This window comes from Portunus trituberculatus, chromosome 17 (genome assembly GCF_017591435.1).
Source record: "Portunus trituberculatus isolate SZX2019 chromosome 17, ASM1759143v1, whole genome shotgun sequence".
Taxonomy (NCBI): domain Eukaryota; kingdom Metazoa; phylum Arthropoda; class Malacostraca; order Decapoda; family Portunidae; genus Portunus; species Portunus trituberculatus.
In genome coordinates, this window is record NC_059271.1 from 6,574,702 (window position 1) to 6,593,047 (window position 18,346).

Sequence of the window (18,346 nt, forward strand, 5' to 3'; positions counted from 1 at the left end):
TATCAATCTTTATTTGCATATTTTACCAGACTTTATTACTTATCTCATCTCCTTAGTTAAATTTACTTGCACCATTATTTACCAAACTTTACTTTTTCACGCTAGCTTGTTGAGACTAGCGTAGGTTGGACACTGAAAAGCTTAAGAATGGTATTTATTCCACGTGTATATTGTGTGGTAAATCTGCATGATAGGAAGACGAACAAAAAGAGAAGAATAACGAAATAAAAAGTGAAGAAAGAAAAAAGATGGGAAATAGAGGAAACAGAAAATCCAGGACCAGGGTAGCAAGGTTTAAAAATGGGATGAAAAAGGTCCAAGCAACGACTCACACGGAAAAAAAAAAAAAAGGTTGTAAACATTAATGAGACTATGACCGTGGGTTGTGGAGAGCCTGACAGTTAGTTGTGTTATCTAGCTATCACTTGACCTTAAACGAAATAACAATAATAATAATAGAAAAATAAGAGAAAACAAAAGATCACTACATGCAATCTTGAAAACCCTGAGTAACGTATTGTAAAGTTTAAGGATGCCATCTACTCTGTTTCACCCTTCAGTAGTGAGTCACATTTTTATCTTGATTTTTGGGTGTGATTAGACGATTTTGCTTGCATTAGAAAGGCTGTATGGAGGTTTGAAGATTAATAGGCCAGAGTCTTTACTATTCTAATGTGTTTCAGGAGCTGTATAAAATCGCCAAATAGTTACCAGAATGAATATGAAAACGCATCGTGGTACTTGTTTTCCATATATCAAACGATTAAGTGGTCATTACAGTCTTGAAAACCCTTAGTAACTTTGACCAGAGCTTGTTAGAAATAGTCGAAGTTTGGAATGATAACTCTAAGTCTTTACTGTATTCTCCAACCGTCACCTGATCTTCCCCTAAAAAGAAATATCAAACACAAACAAAAAAACAGTAACTTAGAGACCAAAGCTTGTTAGAAGTATTCGATGTTTAGAATAATATCAACTCTTAATTACTTACTTTATTCTACAACCTTCACCTAATTTCCCCGTTAAAAGAAAAAAAAATGAAAGAAAGAAAATACAGTAGCTTCGACCAGGGCTTGTTAAAAAGTAGTCGAGGTTTGGAGTGATATCAAATATTCTCCAACCTAATCTGCTCATGAAAAGAAAGAAAGAAGAAAGAAAGAAAGAGAGAAAAAAAACCAGTAACTTGGACCACAGCTTGTTATAATTCGTCGATCTATGAAATAATATCAACTCTCAACTCTTTACTGTATCCCCAACCCTCTGATCTCGTGAAAAAAAAGGAAAATTGAAAAAAAAAGTCAGTATCTTCTACCAGAGCTTGTAAAAAAGATAGTTGAGGTTTGGAATGACATCAAATCTTAACTGCTTATTGTATTCTCCAACCTGAACTGCTTATGAAAAGAGAGAAAGAAAGAAGGAAAGGAAGAAAGAAAACAAAACAAAAAAATCAGTAACTTTTACCACAGCTGTTCATAAATCGTCGATCTCTGGAATAACATCGACTCTAAACTCTTTACTGTTTCCCCCATCCGTCTGATTCGTGAAGAAAAAAAAAAAAATAGAAAAATTGAAAAAAAGTCAGTATCTTCGACCAGAGCTTGTAAAAAAGATAGTAGAGGTTTGGAATGACATCATCTCCGATCTCCCCGTGAAATAAATAAATAAATGAAATAGAATAGATAAATAAGAACTGGTTTGTGTATATGGCAAAATTCGAGCTCTGGGCCTTTCTCGTGCTGACCAAACACACTGCATCGCCTTCACATAACTGAGAGGGAGGGAAAGAAAAGTGCAGAGCTATACTGTGAGTTTTAGTGGCGTCAGACCCGTGATTTCCGGTGAAGTAGTGATGTCAGCGCCGTGAGTCCAGATGGTGGTGGTGGTAGTAGTAGTAGTGCCAGCCCCTCTCTCTCTCTCTCCCTTACCCACCTTCCCCCTTCCTCATCTTCCCTCCCTCCCTTATTAAGCCTCAAGGACAAGGTGGATTCCATAGGTGCAAATTTTCATGGGAAACACACACACACACACACACACACGAACGTCAGCAAAAATTATGCGCATATTTGTGTGTGTGTGTGTGTGTGTGTGTGTGTGTGTGTGTGTGTGTGTGTGTGTGTGTGTGTGTGTGTATTGGGATGGAGGAAGAGAGTGTCACACAGTACTTTTGCTTCATCAGTTTATTTATCCGTGAGTTTATTTCTTCATTTCGTCAATCTGTCTATGCATCTCCATTTCCCTTCTCTCATTCAGTTTACTTATTCACATCTCCACGCTTGCCTGTCTGTCTATCTATCTGTATATTAATCTGTGTGCGTCTGTCCATATACTTCTATTAATTACCTCTATTATTCACCTTTTATCAGTATTATCTATCTGGTTCATTTATCCTCCTCTTTTCTGTTACCGTTCCTTTATTCTGCGAGTACTCATTGTTTTGGTCACGTTTGTTTTGTTTCCCTGAGTAGTAATGAAGAGCTAGTCCTTTCCAGCACTAAAGCAATGCGTGGAGTCTTTTACAAGCATCCTAGAGACAGAAGAGTATAAAAAGAGAATATACTTAGCAATTTTTTGATCTTATAATGTTTTGAGGTAACTGTGGAAGAAAAGATGTCTTAGATGAACTAGTGATAAAAAAAACAATGCGTCGAGTTTTTACAAGTATTCGAGAGACAGAAGGGTATAAAAAGAGAATATATTTAGTCATTTGTAGGTATTATAATGTTTAGAGGTAACTGTGGAAGAAAAGACGTCTCAGAGGAGTTAGTGATGAAGGAAAGGTAAGGCATGTAACAGTGAAAGGATTGTTAATTGGCTCAGATATTTTTTTTTAGACATAACTTTATTTTTTATTTGTTTATTATTGTTGTGTTTTTCAGATGTCTTGTATCCGACTTCCTTTACGTATCAAAGTTGATTTACGTTGTTTACTTTATCTTCCTTTATTTTATTTGCTAAACTTTACTCTGCTTATATACTTGCTGGCCAAACTTTACTTATTTCGTCACTCAAGAAGCTTTATGCTTATTTACCTACTTACTATTTTTTTCTTCCATACATGACTGGTAACTTTACTTCATTACCAAACTTTACTTTACTTACGAAACTTTTCTTGCGTATATACTTACCAAAATTTCCTCCTGGATTTAAGGACCAAGGCCTATTTAATCACCAAACTATTTTCCTTAACAAATTTAAAGTTTTCTTACCGAACTTCTTTTCCTTACTTACCAAAGAGTTTTACTTATCAAACTTTACCGACCAAACTTTATATTACTTAACCAAACCTTACTTTACTTTCTAATCCTAAATTTTCTTACCAAAACTTTTTCACCAAACTTTTCTTAACTTATGAAACTTTACACCAAACTGTTTTACCTACAAGACTTTATATTACTTAACCAAACCTTGCCTTACTTACCAAACTTAACTCTACTTACCCTAAATTATTGTACTTTTCAAACTTCTTCACTGACATACTTACGCTGCCAACACTTAACCCCTTCAGTACCATGACGCGTTTCCTTATTCATTCCGCTTACTATTTGGTGATTTTAAACAGTTCCAGAAACTTATGTGGGGATTAAAATAGTGAAGACCCTGGCCATTAATCTTCTAACCTCCATAGACCCTTCCTAATGTCAGTAAAATAGTCTAATCGTACACAAATCTCAAGGTAAAAGTGTGTCCCAGTATTGAAGGAGCTAACAACAAAACGTCCTTCGGGAATGTAACCAAAGCAGTAAATAATTAAGTGTGGTCTGACGTTTACGAACTGAGAGGTTTATTCTTTTGTTCTTGCTTCATCTTATTCGTAAAGTTATATTCACGTTTTATTGAGAGAGACGTGCAGGTAAGCATTTTATTTATTTATTCATCTCTTTATTCATTCTTTCATTTATCTATTATTTCGTTTATATATTTATGTTCTTTTATTCGTATATTATCAAATGCTAAATAAAAAAAAAGAAGAAAAAAACGGGAAGATAGAAAAAAAGTTGATTTATTTATTAGTCTGCTCGTAACCACATTATTTATTTATTTTGTTTATTTACTTATTTATTTATTTATTATTTTGTGTATGTTTTGTTCGTATATTACCAATTGCTACAAAACAGAACAGGAAGATAGACAAAAAATGATGATATAGTAATTAGTCAGTTTATTTTGCTAATAGTAGTAGTAGTAGTAGTAGTAGTAGTAGTATTATCATCATCATCATCATCATCACTATTTACAGACTAAACGTGTAAAGGAGAATAACTAATGGAGACTAAAAATATCAAGTTCAACAAAGCAGAGACATCGATGCGTCACTGTCTATATTTGCATTTGTTTTCTTTTTCTCTTTTTTCACTCAGTCCACAATGACATGTTTTGCTGTCCATTATTCATTTCCTTACTACTACTACTACTACTACTACTACTACTACTACTACTACTACTACTACTACTACTACTACTACTACTACTACTACTACTACTACTACTACTAATGCTTCTGCTAGAGGGAAGAGAGACGAAAAGGAGGAAAGAAGAACGAAAACTGGAAAAAAAGAAGCATAAGAAAATAAAGAGAGTAAGAAAAACAAATACAGAAAGAAAGAAAATATAAACAATTAAGAAAGAAAAAGAAAGGATATTAACATTACCTCATTTCTTTTTTCAGAGAGTAACAAATGGCAATACTCGAAAGATATTCTCTCTCTCTCTCTCTCTCTCTGGGACTTTCAGATTTTCTCACGCCGCGGCCGCAGGAAATATCACTCTGTTTTTATGAGCGCGAGCACACATTAATATTTCACGCACCAAGAAGTTCGTGAGGCGCCTCGATGCAGCCCGTCTCCTCCTGCCTCACGTCGCGTCCTGGCTCATCTGTGCTCGAGCGGCGGTGTCGGTGGTAGTAGTAGTAGTAGTAGTAGTAGTATTAGTGATAGTGGTAATAGTAGTAGTAGTTATAGTGGAGGAGGAAGAGCTATTGTAGTAGTCTGTAGTAGTTGTAATAATAACCATCTAGTGTGATTGTATTAATTGTGGTAGTTGTAGTAGTAATCAAAGCATCAGGAGCAGTAGTAGTAGTATAAATAGTAGTAGTAGTGGTAATAGTAGTAGTAGTTGTAGTAGCAGCAGTAGTAGTAGTAGTAGTAGTAGTAGTAGTAGTAGTAGTAGCAGTAATAGTAGTAGTACAATAGTAGTAGTAGTTATAGTTGACATAGTAATTGTAGTTGTTGTTGTAGAAGTAGTAGTCGTAGTTATAGTAGCCGTTGCAGTAATGGTGGGTGGAGATGGTGGAGTATTAATAGTAATAATAGCAGTAGTAATAGTAGCAGTAATAGTAGTAGTAGTAGTAGTAGTAGTAGTAGTAGTAGTAGTAGTAGTAGTAGTAGTAGCAGTAGTAATAATAGCAGCAGCAGCACCAGCAATAGTCGCAAAGTAGCAAACTCACACACGAGCGCTTCACACTCAAGTTTCTTAATTCCCAAGACATTACAGCCGCCACGCGTGATCCTGCTACCTTCCCCATGCACACCGCCCTGCAGCACCTCACCAGTTCCGCATTCAACCAAACCAGACGTATATATCGCTATTTTCCGCCGCTCCTCACCCTGCCGGTTCACACGCACCCTGCCACACACCACTGCCTCGCTGGGACTCGGTAACCTCTGACAGATAATCATTAGTCGATCACAAGGAGAGTCCATTGTTAGATCCCGTGACTCTTAGCTGACATGCGAGGATATAAAAAAATACAGGCGGTGATGGTGTTAGTGAGAAATGTAGAGAATTTTGACCTTGAGGATTAGAAGTCTTAGTGTGCGATAGAGTGTACTGTTAGATCTCTTGACTTCCAGGTAATGTATGTATGAGGAGGTGAAAAGTGCAGGTGTTAGTGATGGTTGTTATGAGTGCTGCAGAGAATGTAAGCCTGAAGGAGCACTCATAGAAACGTCTTTAGTATTACTGTCAGTCTGGCATAGGCAGTCTGGCTTGTATATTTTAAACGCTAACTTTCATTGCAACTAGTATGAAAGCCTGTAGAAGAGGTTAGTTAGGTTCTTGAGATTTTTGTTTTCTTCGTGGTCTAACAGAGTACTTGTTAACTATGACGAGAATCATGTCAGCACTTCAGAAACTGTCAATAACTGCCAATGATAGGTGATGAATGGTTCTTTAGCTCTGCCTCAGCGTTCAGATTCGATTTATAAGAAGGTTTGAAATATTCTTGAAGCTTATTATTACTTTTTTAGTTGATATTCTTACTAATGACTGATTTCTGAGGTAGAGATAACCCAACATAGAATGCCTTAAATACTTGTGGAATACTTTATAACTGAAAAACAGACGGAGAAAATTAATGTATAAAATCAACCTACCACACCTACTGGTGTACACACACACACACACACACACACACACACACACACACACACACACACACACACGGCGCTCTTCATTGCAGCGTCCAGGCTTAACAGGGTGACGTGTTGATGTGGTGACGTAACGTTGTTTTGTACGGCCATCATGTAGTAGTTGCGGGAGGTAAGTGTGCTCAAATTAGATGTTCACACGTAGCTCACTGCGCCTCATGTCTGACAACTGTTCTGCTGCAACCTGGTGTCCCTGCAGCAGTCGGATAGTTTAATGATAAGATGGTTGCAACACTTGCAAGATGTAAATGTGTGTGTGTGTGTGTGTGTGTGTGTGTGTGTGTGTGTGTGTGTGTGTGTGTGTGTGTGTGTGTGTGTGGAGTTCAGTTGAGCAATAGTGATCGTTATGTTGGATTTAAAAGTAACACAAAGGAGATATGAAGAATGCTTCCAACTTTGCATATGAAAGTTTTTCAAAGGAACATCTGTGTTATTTTGCTACGTTTGTTGTAATTCACTTCTTAGAAAAGCAAACACATATAGTAGAGAAAAAATGTAGTGACGCTTACCCTCAAATCACGTTAACGCTTTTGACTTCATTCTGAGGATTGGGACCTTCATTGGGACATTTTTTTAATATATCCTTTTTGTTACCCCAGACCAGAGTCCCCATGCTACCTGACAACTAAAGAGGAAGAAAAAAATAATAGTAATGATAGGAAGAATAATCCAAATAATAATAATAATAATAATAATAATAATAATGATAATAATAATGATAATAATAATAGTGATAATAACAACAATGATGATAATGGTAATGTTTCTCCACAGAGGGTGGCGGTGGCGGTGACAGTAGTGGTGGTAGTGATTCAAGGCCCCACCGAGGCGATGCTGGAGCGGCCGCCCCTCGTTGTGCCTGGCGATGCTGTCATAGGTGAGTGTACTTCCGTCTCTCTCTCTCTCTCTCTCTCTCTCTCTCTCTCTCTCTCTCTCTCAACTTGCACGTGTTGGACACACACACACACACACACACACACAGCTTCTATGAAGTTAGGCGTTCTGAGGCGTCTCCGCCAGTTTTTCTCGCCCTTTCAACTATTAGATCTATACAAAGGCCTTATCCGCCCCTCTATGGAGTACTCTTCACATGTTTGGGGGATTCAACTCATACAGATAATGGAATCGGAAAGCTTTTTGTCTCATCAACTCCCCTTCTCTGACTGACTGTCTTCAGCCTCTTTCTCACCGCCGAAATGTTGCATCTCTTTCTATCTTTTATCTCTATTTTCATGCTAATTGTTCTACTGATCTTGCTATCAAGGCTTTCTTCTTCCTCTCATCCCTTTTCTGTCCAATCCTCTAACGCAAGAGTTAACCAGTACTCTCAATCACTCATACCTTTCTCTGGTAAACTCTGGAACTCCCTGCCTGCTTCTGTATTTCCGTCTTCCTACGACTTGACTTCTTTTAAGAGGGAGGTTTCAAGACATTTGTTTCTTAATTTTGGCTAACGCTTTACTGTTCTTTTAGGGAACCAGCACTCAAGTGGGCCTTTCTTTTTTTTCATATACTTTGTTGCCCTTGGCTGGCTTTTTTCCTTCATAAAACACACACACACACCACGTGCAGCTAGGAATTTGGAGCACGGGTGGGGTTTAGGGTGAGAGGGCAGCATTGTCTTAGCGTACTAATTAGGTACTGAAGAGTTAGGCGAAGATGAAAGATACAATACAATTTTAACAAATTAATCAGAATTATTAACCTTAATTATCTCAAAGAGAGAGAGAGAGAGAGAGAGAGAGAGAGAGAGAGAGAGAGAGAGAGAGACGGGGCAGGGTGTGGTGTTGAAATGAGGTTATGGGGAGGGGAGAGATCTAAGAGAAACAAGGAGGGAGTGGGTAAGGGGAGGCGGACATGGTGTGGGATTGAGAAATTTGTGGCCTAGCTTACACGTCACGACTTCCGGCCAGTGAGGTTTATCTACTAGAATTTCTGAAGTTGACATATCGCTCTTCCTAGAAATAAGATTGGAAAGGCATTCTCTTGAAGTAGAGCCCCTCTGTAAGTAGTACATCTCGGTTAAAGAATGTGGTGGCCCACATTTACACAAAAATTCCTGAAGGTGCCATAGTGATGATGAATAATATAGGTACGTACACTTGTGTGCATATTATTTATTTCTAATTACAATATGTCGCTCAATGTATACAGTACATCAGATTAGAGATCAGATCAGATTCTTTTCGTATATGTTATACAGTATACAATAGAGTAATATCTCTGTACTTGCGTACAAGGAACCGCGCAAAGGATTAAGAGTTCTTGTTTAGTTGTCGTAGTGCATTACGTGTCATAATTCATTACGTACTTGTGAAGAATCATTCTCGTGGACCCACGTTGCACCTCGTTTTGGCGTCATGATGCACATTGCCTTAAGGATCACGAGTATTTCCTCCGAGCGTCAGCTGATGAAATACTCTTTTTCCTCTCTCCTGCTGTGTCGATACTCTTCTACTCCTGCCGTTCCTACTGTTCCGGCTCAGATGACGCTTGGTGCTGGTTCTGCTGCTGCTGCTGCTGTTGCTGTTCAGGCTCAGGCTGAGGCGACGTTTTCTGCTGCACATCAATGGGCAGTGTCCTGGCTTGGCCCTGCAGCTGCCCTGCGGCCTTCTGGGTCACGGTGAGGCGGCCGTTGCTGAGGCTGGCTGTGAGGGAGTCGTGGCTCACGTGGCGGGGCAAGGAGGTGATGTATCGCACCATCTGCCGTGAGGTGTCACTTGAGCCTCGTCCCTCCACCATCAACATGCCTCCCTCCGTCGTCGCCCGCACCTCGTCGCAGCCCTTCACGTCCACACTGAACTGCCACGGACATTTCCCGTTGGCCTTGCCCTCGCTCTCCCTGCTGCTGTCAGCGACGTCTTTGCTACCACCGGTGGCTGAAGGTGTCTGCTCCCTGCTGCCTGCGTCCTTCCCTTGGCACTGCTCAGGACCAGTGGTTCCATTGTCGCTCTCCCGGCCACCGTCTTTGCGGTCACTGCGGGCTCGGTGTGTGAAGAGACTTGGCAGGATGATGAAGTGTTGGCGGCCGGACCGCTGAGGAGTGTGCTGCGTACAGGCATGAGGACAGCAGGGTGTCTCCCTCCTGGAGAACAGGGGGAGGTCGCTCCCGCTGCTCCAGGGTTCCGACATCTCCATCCATCTGTCCAGCAGGTGTCCGGATCCCAGTCCCAGCAGAGGAGACTCGGCCATCATGTGGGAGAACGGGTGGAAGGCAAGGCTGTCGTTATAGAGGAACATTTGGCTGTGGTCGTCAAACAGGCGGTAGCTACACACCAGCAGGAGTGGAAGTGGCTGTCTGGCACCGAGGTTACGAGGTAGTCAGTCGCCTGGTCGGCAAGATCTTGAGGAGAGGCTGCGTGTCGTGTGGCGGCTCAGGTTATTCTGAGTCTCCCTTAGCCACCGCCGCTTTAAGTACCGTTTTCTGTGGCACCAGAACGTTCTGGGAGGGCCGCGGTAACTTATCATTTGCGTGGCGTGAAAAATAAGTTAGCGCGTTTCAGGATAGTAACACTATCCCGTACTTATATAACTCATGAACAGTTTTTGTATCGGCTGTCAGTTTCATTTGGGATGTAGCTGCGGCTCTTTTGGTGACTGACTATCTTAAACACAAAAAAAACCCTGGTAAAATTCTTCCGGCCGCTGGAGGTGATCACATGATTCAATTATTTGCTAACGCTCTACAGTATTGTCGTTAATTCCTAATAGTTGCATTGCTACGTGAAACGTGTTAAAGGGTGGCTTTATGGTCTCAGTTGCTCCGCGAAATTTTCTTATAATAGGTATGTACGTAGTTCAGGTAGAATTCTCTCGAGGGTTGGCGTTCGATCGAGGGTGATTTATACGCCGTGTGGAAATTTCCCGACGTTTTTTTTTACTTAGTATTTTGTGAAACCTTGTGGATGCGTGTTTTTTTTTTTTTTTTTTTACTTTTCAGGCAAGATTTAGCGATTTTTATGAACTGGTTTAAACAATAACAAGAAACCATGGCCAAGCGTACTTTTTTTTTTTTTTTTTTTTTTTACTGATGAGGAACTGACTGATATTTTGAACCGATATTGAGTGTGGTCAATGGGTGATAGTCTTTGAAGGGATGCTGAGCCGCATGTGTAAATGGATATACATAATTAGCAGTGAAAATGTCGTTAGGAGAGGCGTCAAACCATTGAAGAGACGAGCATATTTGCTATTATTGTTGGGTCTCATCACATCTTGGGCCTATAGTCAAGGGTGTCATTCCTTTCCTTGCTATACTCATCCAGTTCACTATGAGCACCCTTCAGTGAATAGTGTTACAGGTTGGCTATAGGCACTTGCCGATCTCAAGGCCCTTTGGTGCGCAGCTCTAATTGCCCCAGCAGGCAAGGAAAAAAAGACGCGAGGCACCGGTGCAACAGGTGTGCCAATCCCAAGTGCCCTTAATGTACGTATGTGTGATGTTCTGATATCATTTGCGCCGCATTAGCTTTGATGAAAATGTAAAGGAAAAAATGTACAACCGATCGAAAAATTCTCTTTTTTTACGTGTCTCCCATACACCTGTCAGTGGAGGTAGATATATGGTATGTAGAGGATAGACTCAGATGGCCTCTACACTTTCACACCAAAGGAGAAGTGCTTTGCGCCAGTCTTTTTTTTTTTTTTTTTTTTCCATGATTATTTATATTGACATTGTAGCAATTTTTAAAATCGTTATTTTTAGCAACTTTTTACCGTATAAGAACAATATTCATTTAAATTACAAAATAAGTTAAATGTGACTCAAATCGAGGAAGAAAGGTTATATTTTTATTATTAGTTTCGCAATAAAAAAAATTGAAGGGGAGTATATATATATATATATATATATATATATATATATATATATATATATATATATATTTTTTTATTTATTTATTTATTTTTTTTCAAAACCGGGAGAAATTCTCCCGGGGTTTGTATTTATGTGACCAAAACATAGGGTTTGTGTTTTATGGTTAATACACACACTTTAAAACAGTGGTGGATTCAAGATGAAAAGTTTGAGGGAGCTCAACAAATTTCCTGATTGGTGGCGAGTGGCGATCGAGCAAAAGTGAGCCTTACGAACCAGGTATAGGGTTTAGGAGCACTGTAAGTCCCAGAAAAATTGTTCATATTTATATAGCGGTTAGTATGTTTAGAGCTTTATGCATCAAAGATATTTTCTTCCTCCTCTGAAATTTAAATATATTTTTTTCCTTCATTAATGAGTATTTTCCTTTACCTGTAGAATATTTTTTGTCCGTCCGTCTCTATCTTTCATAAAATTGGCGTACGTTGTGTTTTTTCCTCATAGCAATATCTTAGTATGTCTTTCATGCACAAGCAGCAACAAAGATAAGTCAGCCGAGAAAGATCCACACTGCGTGGCGTGAGAACTGATAAGTTACCGCGGCCCTCCCAGAACGTTCTGGTGCCACAGAAAACGGTACTTAAATCGGCGGTGGCTGAGGGAGACTCAGAACAACCTGAGCCGCCACACGACACGCAGCCTCTCCTCAAGATCTTGCCGACCAGGCGACTGACTACCTCGTAACCTCGGTGCCAGACAGCCACTTCCATTCCTGCTGGTGTGTAGCTACCGCCTGTTTGACGACCACAGCCAAATGTTCCGCTACAACGACAGCTTTGCCTTCCACCCATTCTCCCACATGATGGCCGAGTCTCCTCTGCTGGGACTGGGATCCGGACACCTGCTGGACAGATGGACGGAGATGGCGGAGCCATGGAGCAGCGGGCCCTTGGGGAGCGATCTCTACCCAATGTTTTCCAGGCGGGAGACACCCTGCTGTCCTCACGCCTGTACGCAGCACACTCCTCAGCGGTCCGGCCGCCAACACTTCATCATCCTGCCAAGTCTCTTCACACTCCCTCCCCGCAGTGACCACAAAGACGGTGGCCGGGAGAGCGACAATGGAACCACTGGTCCTGAGCAGTGCCAAGGAAAGGACGCAGGCAGCAGGGAGCAGACACCTTCAGCCACCGGTGGTAGCAAAGATGCCGCTGACAGCAGCAGGGAGAGCGAGGGCAAGACCAGCGGGAAATCTCCGTGGGAGTTCAATGTGGACGTGAAGGGCTGCGACGAGGTGCGGGCGACGACGGAGGGAGGCATGTTGATGGTGGAGGGACGAGGCTCAAGTGACACCTCACGGCAGATGGTGCGATACATCACCTCCCTGCCCCGCCACGTGAGCCACGACTCCCTCACAGCCAGCCTCAGCAACGGCCGCCTCACCGTGACCCAGAAGGCCGCGGCACAGCTGCAGGGCCAGGCCAGGACGCTGCCCATTGATGTGCAAGGGGAAGCGTCTCCTCAGCCTGACCAACAGCAGCAGTAGAAACAACAGCAATAACTCTCAAGTGTAAATGTACGTTAGAAATCAGCCAGTAAGTATATGTAGACTAATATGGAAACTGTGTTTGATAAACACTGCAGTATATGTACGATGTACAAAGAACGATAAAAACAATAAATAATAAATACATCCATAGATAAACTTGTATCACGACCTACAACACTCACCCATCAACCTTCTGCATGAACACCGATGCCCTCAGCTTTATCAAGCGTGATTCTCTCTCTCTCTCTCTCTCTCTCTCTCTCTCTCTCTCTCTCTCTCTCTCTCTCTCTCTCTCTCTCTCTCTCTCTCTCTCTCTCTCTCTCTCATAATAGTATAGAGCATAAGAACGCAAGAAAAATAAGGGAAGCTGTTAGGAGCCATCAGGCTTACACGCAGCGCTATATACGGTTTTCTGTATCGTCGAAAAGCTTTTCCAGGGACAGAACTTTCCAGACACCAGCAACTCGAGCAGGTTCTCGCCCATACTGGAAATGAACAACTGATGTGACACCTGTACTGCCACTCACTAGTTATTTCACTTAAGTTATTATTTCATGGGCTTTTGTATATTTTTGCTGTCACATTTACCTGAAGATGAAGAAATTGAAGATAAAAACATCAAAGATTAAGTGGAGGAAGTGATTAATTCAACACAGAAAGCCGACCACCACAATCATCTCTACTTACATATTATGTGTACCACCAAGGCTAAAGGATGCGTAGCAATCAAATGCCAGTATATCAATACAGATAGCAACAAGGGGAAGTTACGTGAGAAACATTTGTAATAGGCATTTTTAATATATAGAGGTGGACCTAATCTAGTTGAGTAAGCAAAACTGAATGCATGTTTAATCTTGAATAAGGTTGAAAGGCCAGGATGTGTGTCGGCACTTTCGTCATCCTTTAGCCGTATTATAACGCTCCGTTGTAAATCGTCTTGTTTAGTACACAACGATGAGGTTTACCGCCTGTTTAGCTCGTTAGTTATAAGCATTCCATTGGAGGCGGTAATGTATGTCATAGTTAGAAAACCCAGTGATTGACCAGTTACTTCCCGTCGACGTCATAACCGTGTGAATGACGTTAATACCATAGAGTTCCTTCAGTTACAGGAGTTCAGATTACCATCGGCTACAGTTCCATTCAGACGTAGTCCTGTTACGAGACAGCACTATAAGTCTTGAAAGGGAGAAGCACTGACAGTGACACCGTGAAAGCGAGTAAAAGACAGTGTGACTGAGAGAGTTAATTTACTGCGGCCGTGTCAAGATTGTTACCTATATAAGAAATATATTTTGTAAACCTCTTCAGTACCATGACGCGTTTCCATATTCATTCTGCTTACTATTTGACAATTTTATACAACTTCAGAAACTTATGTGGGGGATTAAAATAGTGAATTCGAAGACTCTGGCCATTAATCTTCTGACCTCCATAGACAGATGATAATGTAAATAGAATCGTATAATTGTACCCAAAACTCACAGTAAAAAAAACGTCCCAGTACTGAAGGGGATAATAAAAGACATAAGGAAACCACATCTTTATTCACCCAAAGACAATCAATAGAGTGCATGGTGATTAACTATTTTCTACACGAGAGTTGTTGGGATCAACAGTGAAAAGCGAGACAGACCAATAACTCCGCTATATTCATATTACCCCCAGTAACGCATTGGGTGAGAAATCAAATGTTATGTTTTCGCGGCCCTCCCAGAACAATCTGGCGCCACAGAGAAAACGGTACTTACCACCTTTATCACAGAACTTGTAAACTCTGCTACTATCACTTCGATGAATTGATGTATCGCTTCAAACTACGTATATTTATAAAACATGACAAATATATATTAAGATAAATAGGTGATATATTGACAGGTGTGTGTGTGTGTGTGTGTGTGTGTGTGTGTGTGTGTGTTATACTTTAGGCTCATTTAATTTTAGTTTTGTCTTTCTACCTTTCTATTTGGTTTATAGTTTCACCTTTTTATTTGTATTTCTATTTATTTATCTTTTTCAGGTAAATAAGATGAATTACTGGAATGAAAAAAAAAGAAAGAAAATGCAATTCAGATAAGAAAATGAGAATATTTTTGTGGACTTTGGGTGTGGCTGCTGGAACAGAAGGCATCCAGCGCGGGTGACGCCAGCCACATCTGGAACAATCTCGTGTAAACTGAACTTTTCCATTTATCATTTTTTACCCATTCTTATTCATTATTATTGTTGTTGTTGTTATTATTATTATTATTATTATTATTATTATTATTATTACTATTTTTATTATTATTAGAGAGAGAGAGAGAGAGAGAGAGAGAGAAAGTGGTGACAGTGGTGGGTAGGGATATAAGGGAGTGACGCAGTAATTACGGGAAGGAACTCTAGTATGTTCTCGAAATTGTAAGAGTAATCTGTCTAGTAGGAAAGGTCTTCATCTGTGTCCTTTGGCTTGTCACTGTCACTGATATGGGTAGAACACATTACTGTGATATTCTTTTTGGAAGAAAATCCGCTGTATAGAGACTCAAAGTATGTAAACAATGAGATAAAACCTTAATGTCAACATCACGTGTTTCTCCTCCTATTCCTTCCCAGCTACCACACCAATGACAAGATCCTGAAATGTCCTTGAACAATCCTTTAATGTGTAGTACTCTAATATTGCTGTGGCCTGACAGGTGGCTAGATTCAAGTAATTTCCCTGTCTTCCATTTGCAGGTGTGATAGCAGACCTGCACGGGCGCGCGGGACCTGACGGAGGGTGTGGCGCTGTGAAGCCCAGGGCCGTGGAGCAGGTGCTGGCGGCACAGTGGGCGCTGGACACCATCAACAATCAGTCTGAACACGATTACACAATCGGTATGTGTGTGTTTGTGTGTCACAAACTCGTTCACAACAACACATACATAGTAGTATCAATATTGTTTGTCTTCGATGTTCCAGGGTACTAGCGACATCATTCAGGTGTTGATAATCTAATAATTCGTGCATACAGTAGGTTACAAACAGGAAACGCTAGCAGTACAGTTATCAAGGCAGAAGGATGTCCGTGGCCCGTAGGTATAATGACCACATGAGTTACCATCACGCAGTGACTGATCCAGGATAAAAAAAAAAAAAAAAAAAATGTAGGTGATCTGAATTCCTGTACGCCTTGAAATAGTTGCTAGCCATATCAGTTAGTGGTTTCGGTAGGGGAGGCGGCTGTAAGCCCACAAGAAGTTTTTGAAAACTTAGCAATCTTTAAGGCATTTTCAAGCTTTAGGCTATGCAGTGCTATCTTTATGTAATAATGTAATTTTTATGTAATAATAAACACAAATTTTGGGGCGGTTTTAGACCCCACAGCCATCCCTCTGGATCCTCCACTGCCATCACGACACGCACATTTGTCACAGGCTCACAGCTGCTTCCTGCATGGAAGTTTTGTGTGAGCCAACTCTGAGGCGTTTATAGCGCATCTGTAGCTAAACGGCCCACGCCACAATTGCATCCCGCTCCAACATGGCTGGTGATGGTGTTCTATTGTTCTTTTATCTCGAAGTCACGAGACAGACAGTCCGTTTCCTACATGGTGTGCACGCATGCATGAAATTACCAATTGCCTGTTTAATTTCCAATGTTACTCTGAATAGGTTTGCGTGTGTACGACGCGTGTGGGGATGAGGGCGAGGCTGTGCGGCAGACGTTACGCCTCAGACAGGACACCATGGCTCCCAACGCGCCGCTTCTTGGTAAGTACAAGAATCCTCCCATCTCTGGGGTCCCTGTGATGACAGCCGCGGTACTGAGACCAATGATACCTTGGATGTATGAACGTGTTGCTGAGAAAAATAAGCGTGTCATAAGTTCTTTTTTTTTTTTTCCGTAATATTCGTAGGACAAGTTATTCAATAGTGTGTGTGTGTGTGTTAGTGTGTGTGTGTGTGTGTGTGTGTCGCAGCATAAGCGAGGCCACAACGCCTCGAGTTACATCCCGTACCTATTTACTGCTAGGCGAACGGGGGCTACACATCAAGAGGCTTGCCCATTTGCCTCACCGCTCCCGGGACTCGAACCCGGGCCCACTCGATTGTGAGTCGAGCGTGCTAACCACCACACTACGTGTGTGTGGAGAGAGAGAGAGAGAGGTGGGGTGAAGGAGGTATGAGAAGAAAGGGGATGGAGGATGGTCGAGGAGGGGTTGGGGAGGGGGAAGGAAGAAGACACGCCTACAATACACGTCACAGTTGTAGCCAGTGACAGCTAACATGATAATAAGATGACAAATATCACTTTTCTTGAAATAAAGGTAGAAAAACTGCATCTATGCTAGTGGAGGTGTATTTTTAGATTGACATGTTATAACGTAGGTTGGCAGAAGTGAATCAGACTGCAGAGGACAGGAAAAGAACTGGTAGTTGATGGCAATTAATCAGTGCCGCTGTGTCTCTGTAGATTGATAGTGTTGACCAGTGGCTCCCAAAGTTTTGCTGAGTACAACTTGGAGGTGTGGTGGTACAGTCCCCGCGTACTGCCTCACCTGGTCTACTCACCTGGTTGGCCCAACCTACTTATGACATGACGTGACAGTTAGCCATAAGAATGAGGTGGGCCAAACAACTGCTGGCATACCACCCCAATGAATAAATATACAGTATGTGAAAATATAAGTATAATTATAAGAGTATATGAGCTGGAAGAGTATGCCATATGCAGTGATCTAAAGTTTAATCTGTAAAACTGAATAGCTCCATGTGTATACAGGATTGCAAGGCAGATTTCAGTTGGTGAAGGAAAGTCAGCCCCACCACTGCACCTAGTAACGAGTTCCAAAGAGGGACACACCTGTTATTAAAGAAGCGAGACCTACAACCAATAGAAGTGTGCTGTGCCTCACTTAGATCTATGGTCTTGTGTTATAGGGTTTGGTGGAAGCTGAAATAAATGTATAGTGGTTCAGTGGCTGATGGGTCATGAAATATTTGCCAATATTTTATGAGGTCAGATTGTAGAAGTCTTCCTTTTAACTGAGTACAAGTTCATAATTTCAAGACACCGGGATCACGGGAGATTGCAAACTTAATTATCATGTTAATATAATAATCTGAGTAGGGACCAAACAGATTCCAGTCAATGTTGCCATTTTGAAAGTGCAAAGTGACACATTTAGAATTAGATTTAGTGTAAGTCTGGATCCATGATTTAGCTATAGGTACTGCTCCATTAATGTCACGTTGGGAGGTGTTAACATCAATTAATATGGATAATGAGGGAGATTTGCACTCATTTCAGTAGATTCTAAGGTCATCACCAAAGATCATAATTTTAGATTGGACGTTGTTATGTTCCAGGAAAAAAAAAACTGAATTCCAGCAAATATCAAATTATTCACATGCAGAACACACCAATGAACTAACAACAAGAAACACAACTCAGTTCAATGCGAAGGATGCATCTGTTTCTTTCCACCAGCTGATCGATGCCAAATTGTCTTGTGTAAAGACCAGCGTGGTCCGTCTGCAGGGTCTCATGCTGGCTCTGCAGGGTCTCGTGCAACTGGAGCAGGGCCTC

The 18,346-nt window shown here is 41.2% G+C and overlaps 2 protein-coding genes across 2 annotated transcripts in view; one reads left to right on the forward strand and one right to left on the reverse strand.

The window, feature by feature from the left end:
* Window positions 1–18,346, forward strand: part of LOC123504920 — a 99,574-nt gene that overhangs the window by 66,757 nt on the left and 14,471 nt on the right. Inside the window, 3 exon segments of the mRNA XM_045255844.1 lie at window positions 7,200–7,302; window positions 15,512–15,652; window positions 16,429–16,527. Of these exon segments, the coding sequence (XP_045111779.1) occupies window positions 7,200–7,302; window positions 15,512–15,652; window positions 16,429–16,527 (343 nt within the window).
* LOC123504921 lies at window positions 8,528–9,821 on the reverse strand. Its single transcript, XM_045255845.1, has one exon. The coding sequence runs from the start codon at window positions 9,663–9,665 to the stop codon at window positions 8,895–8,897; it is 771 nt and encodes a 256-aa protein (XP_045111780.1). The 5' UTR covers window positions 9,666–9,821; the 3' UTR covers window positions 8,528–8,894.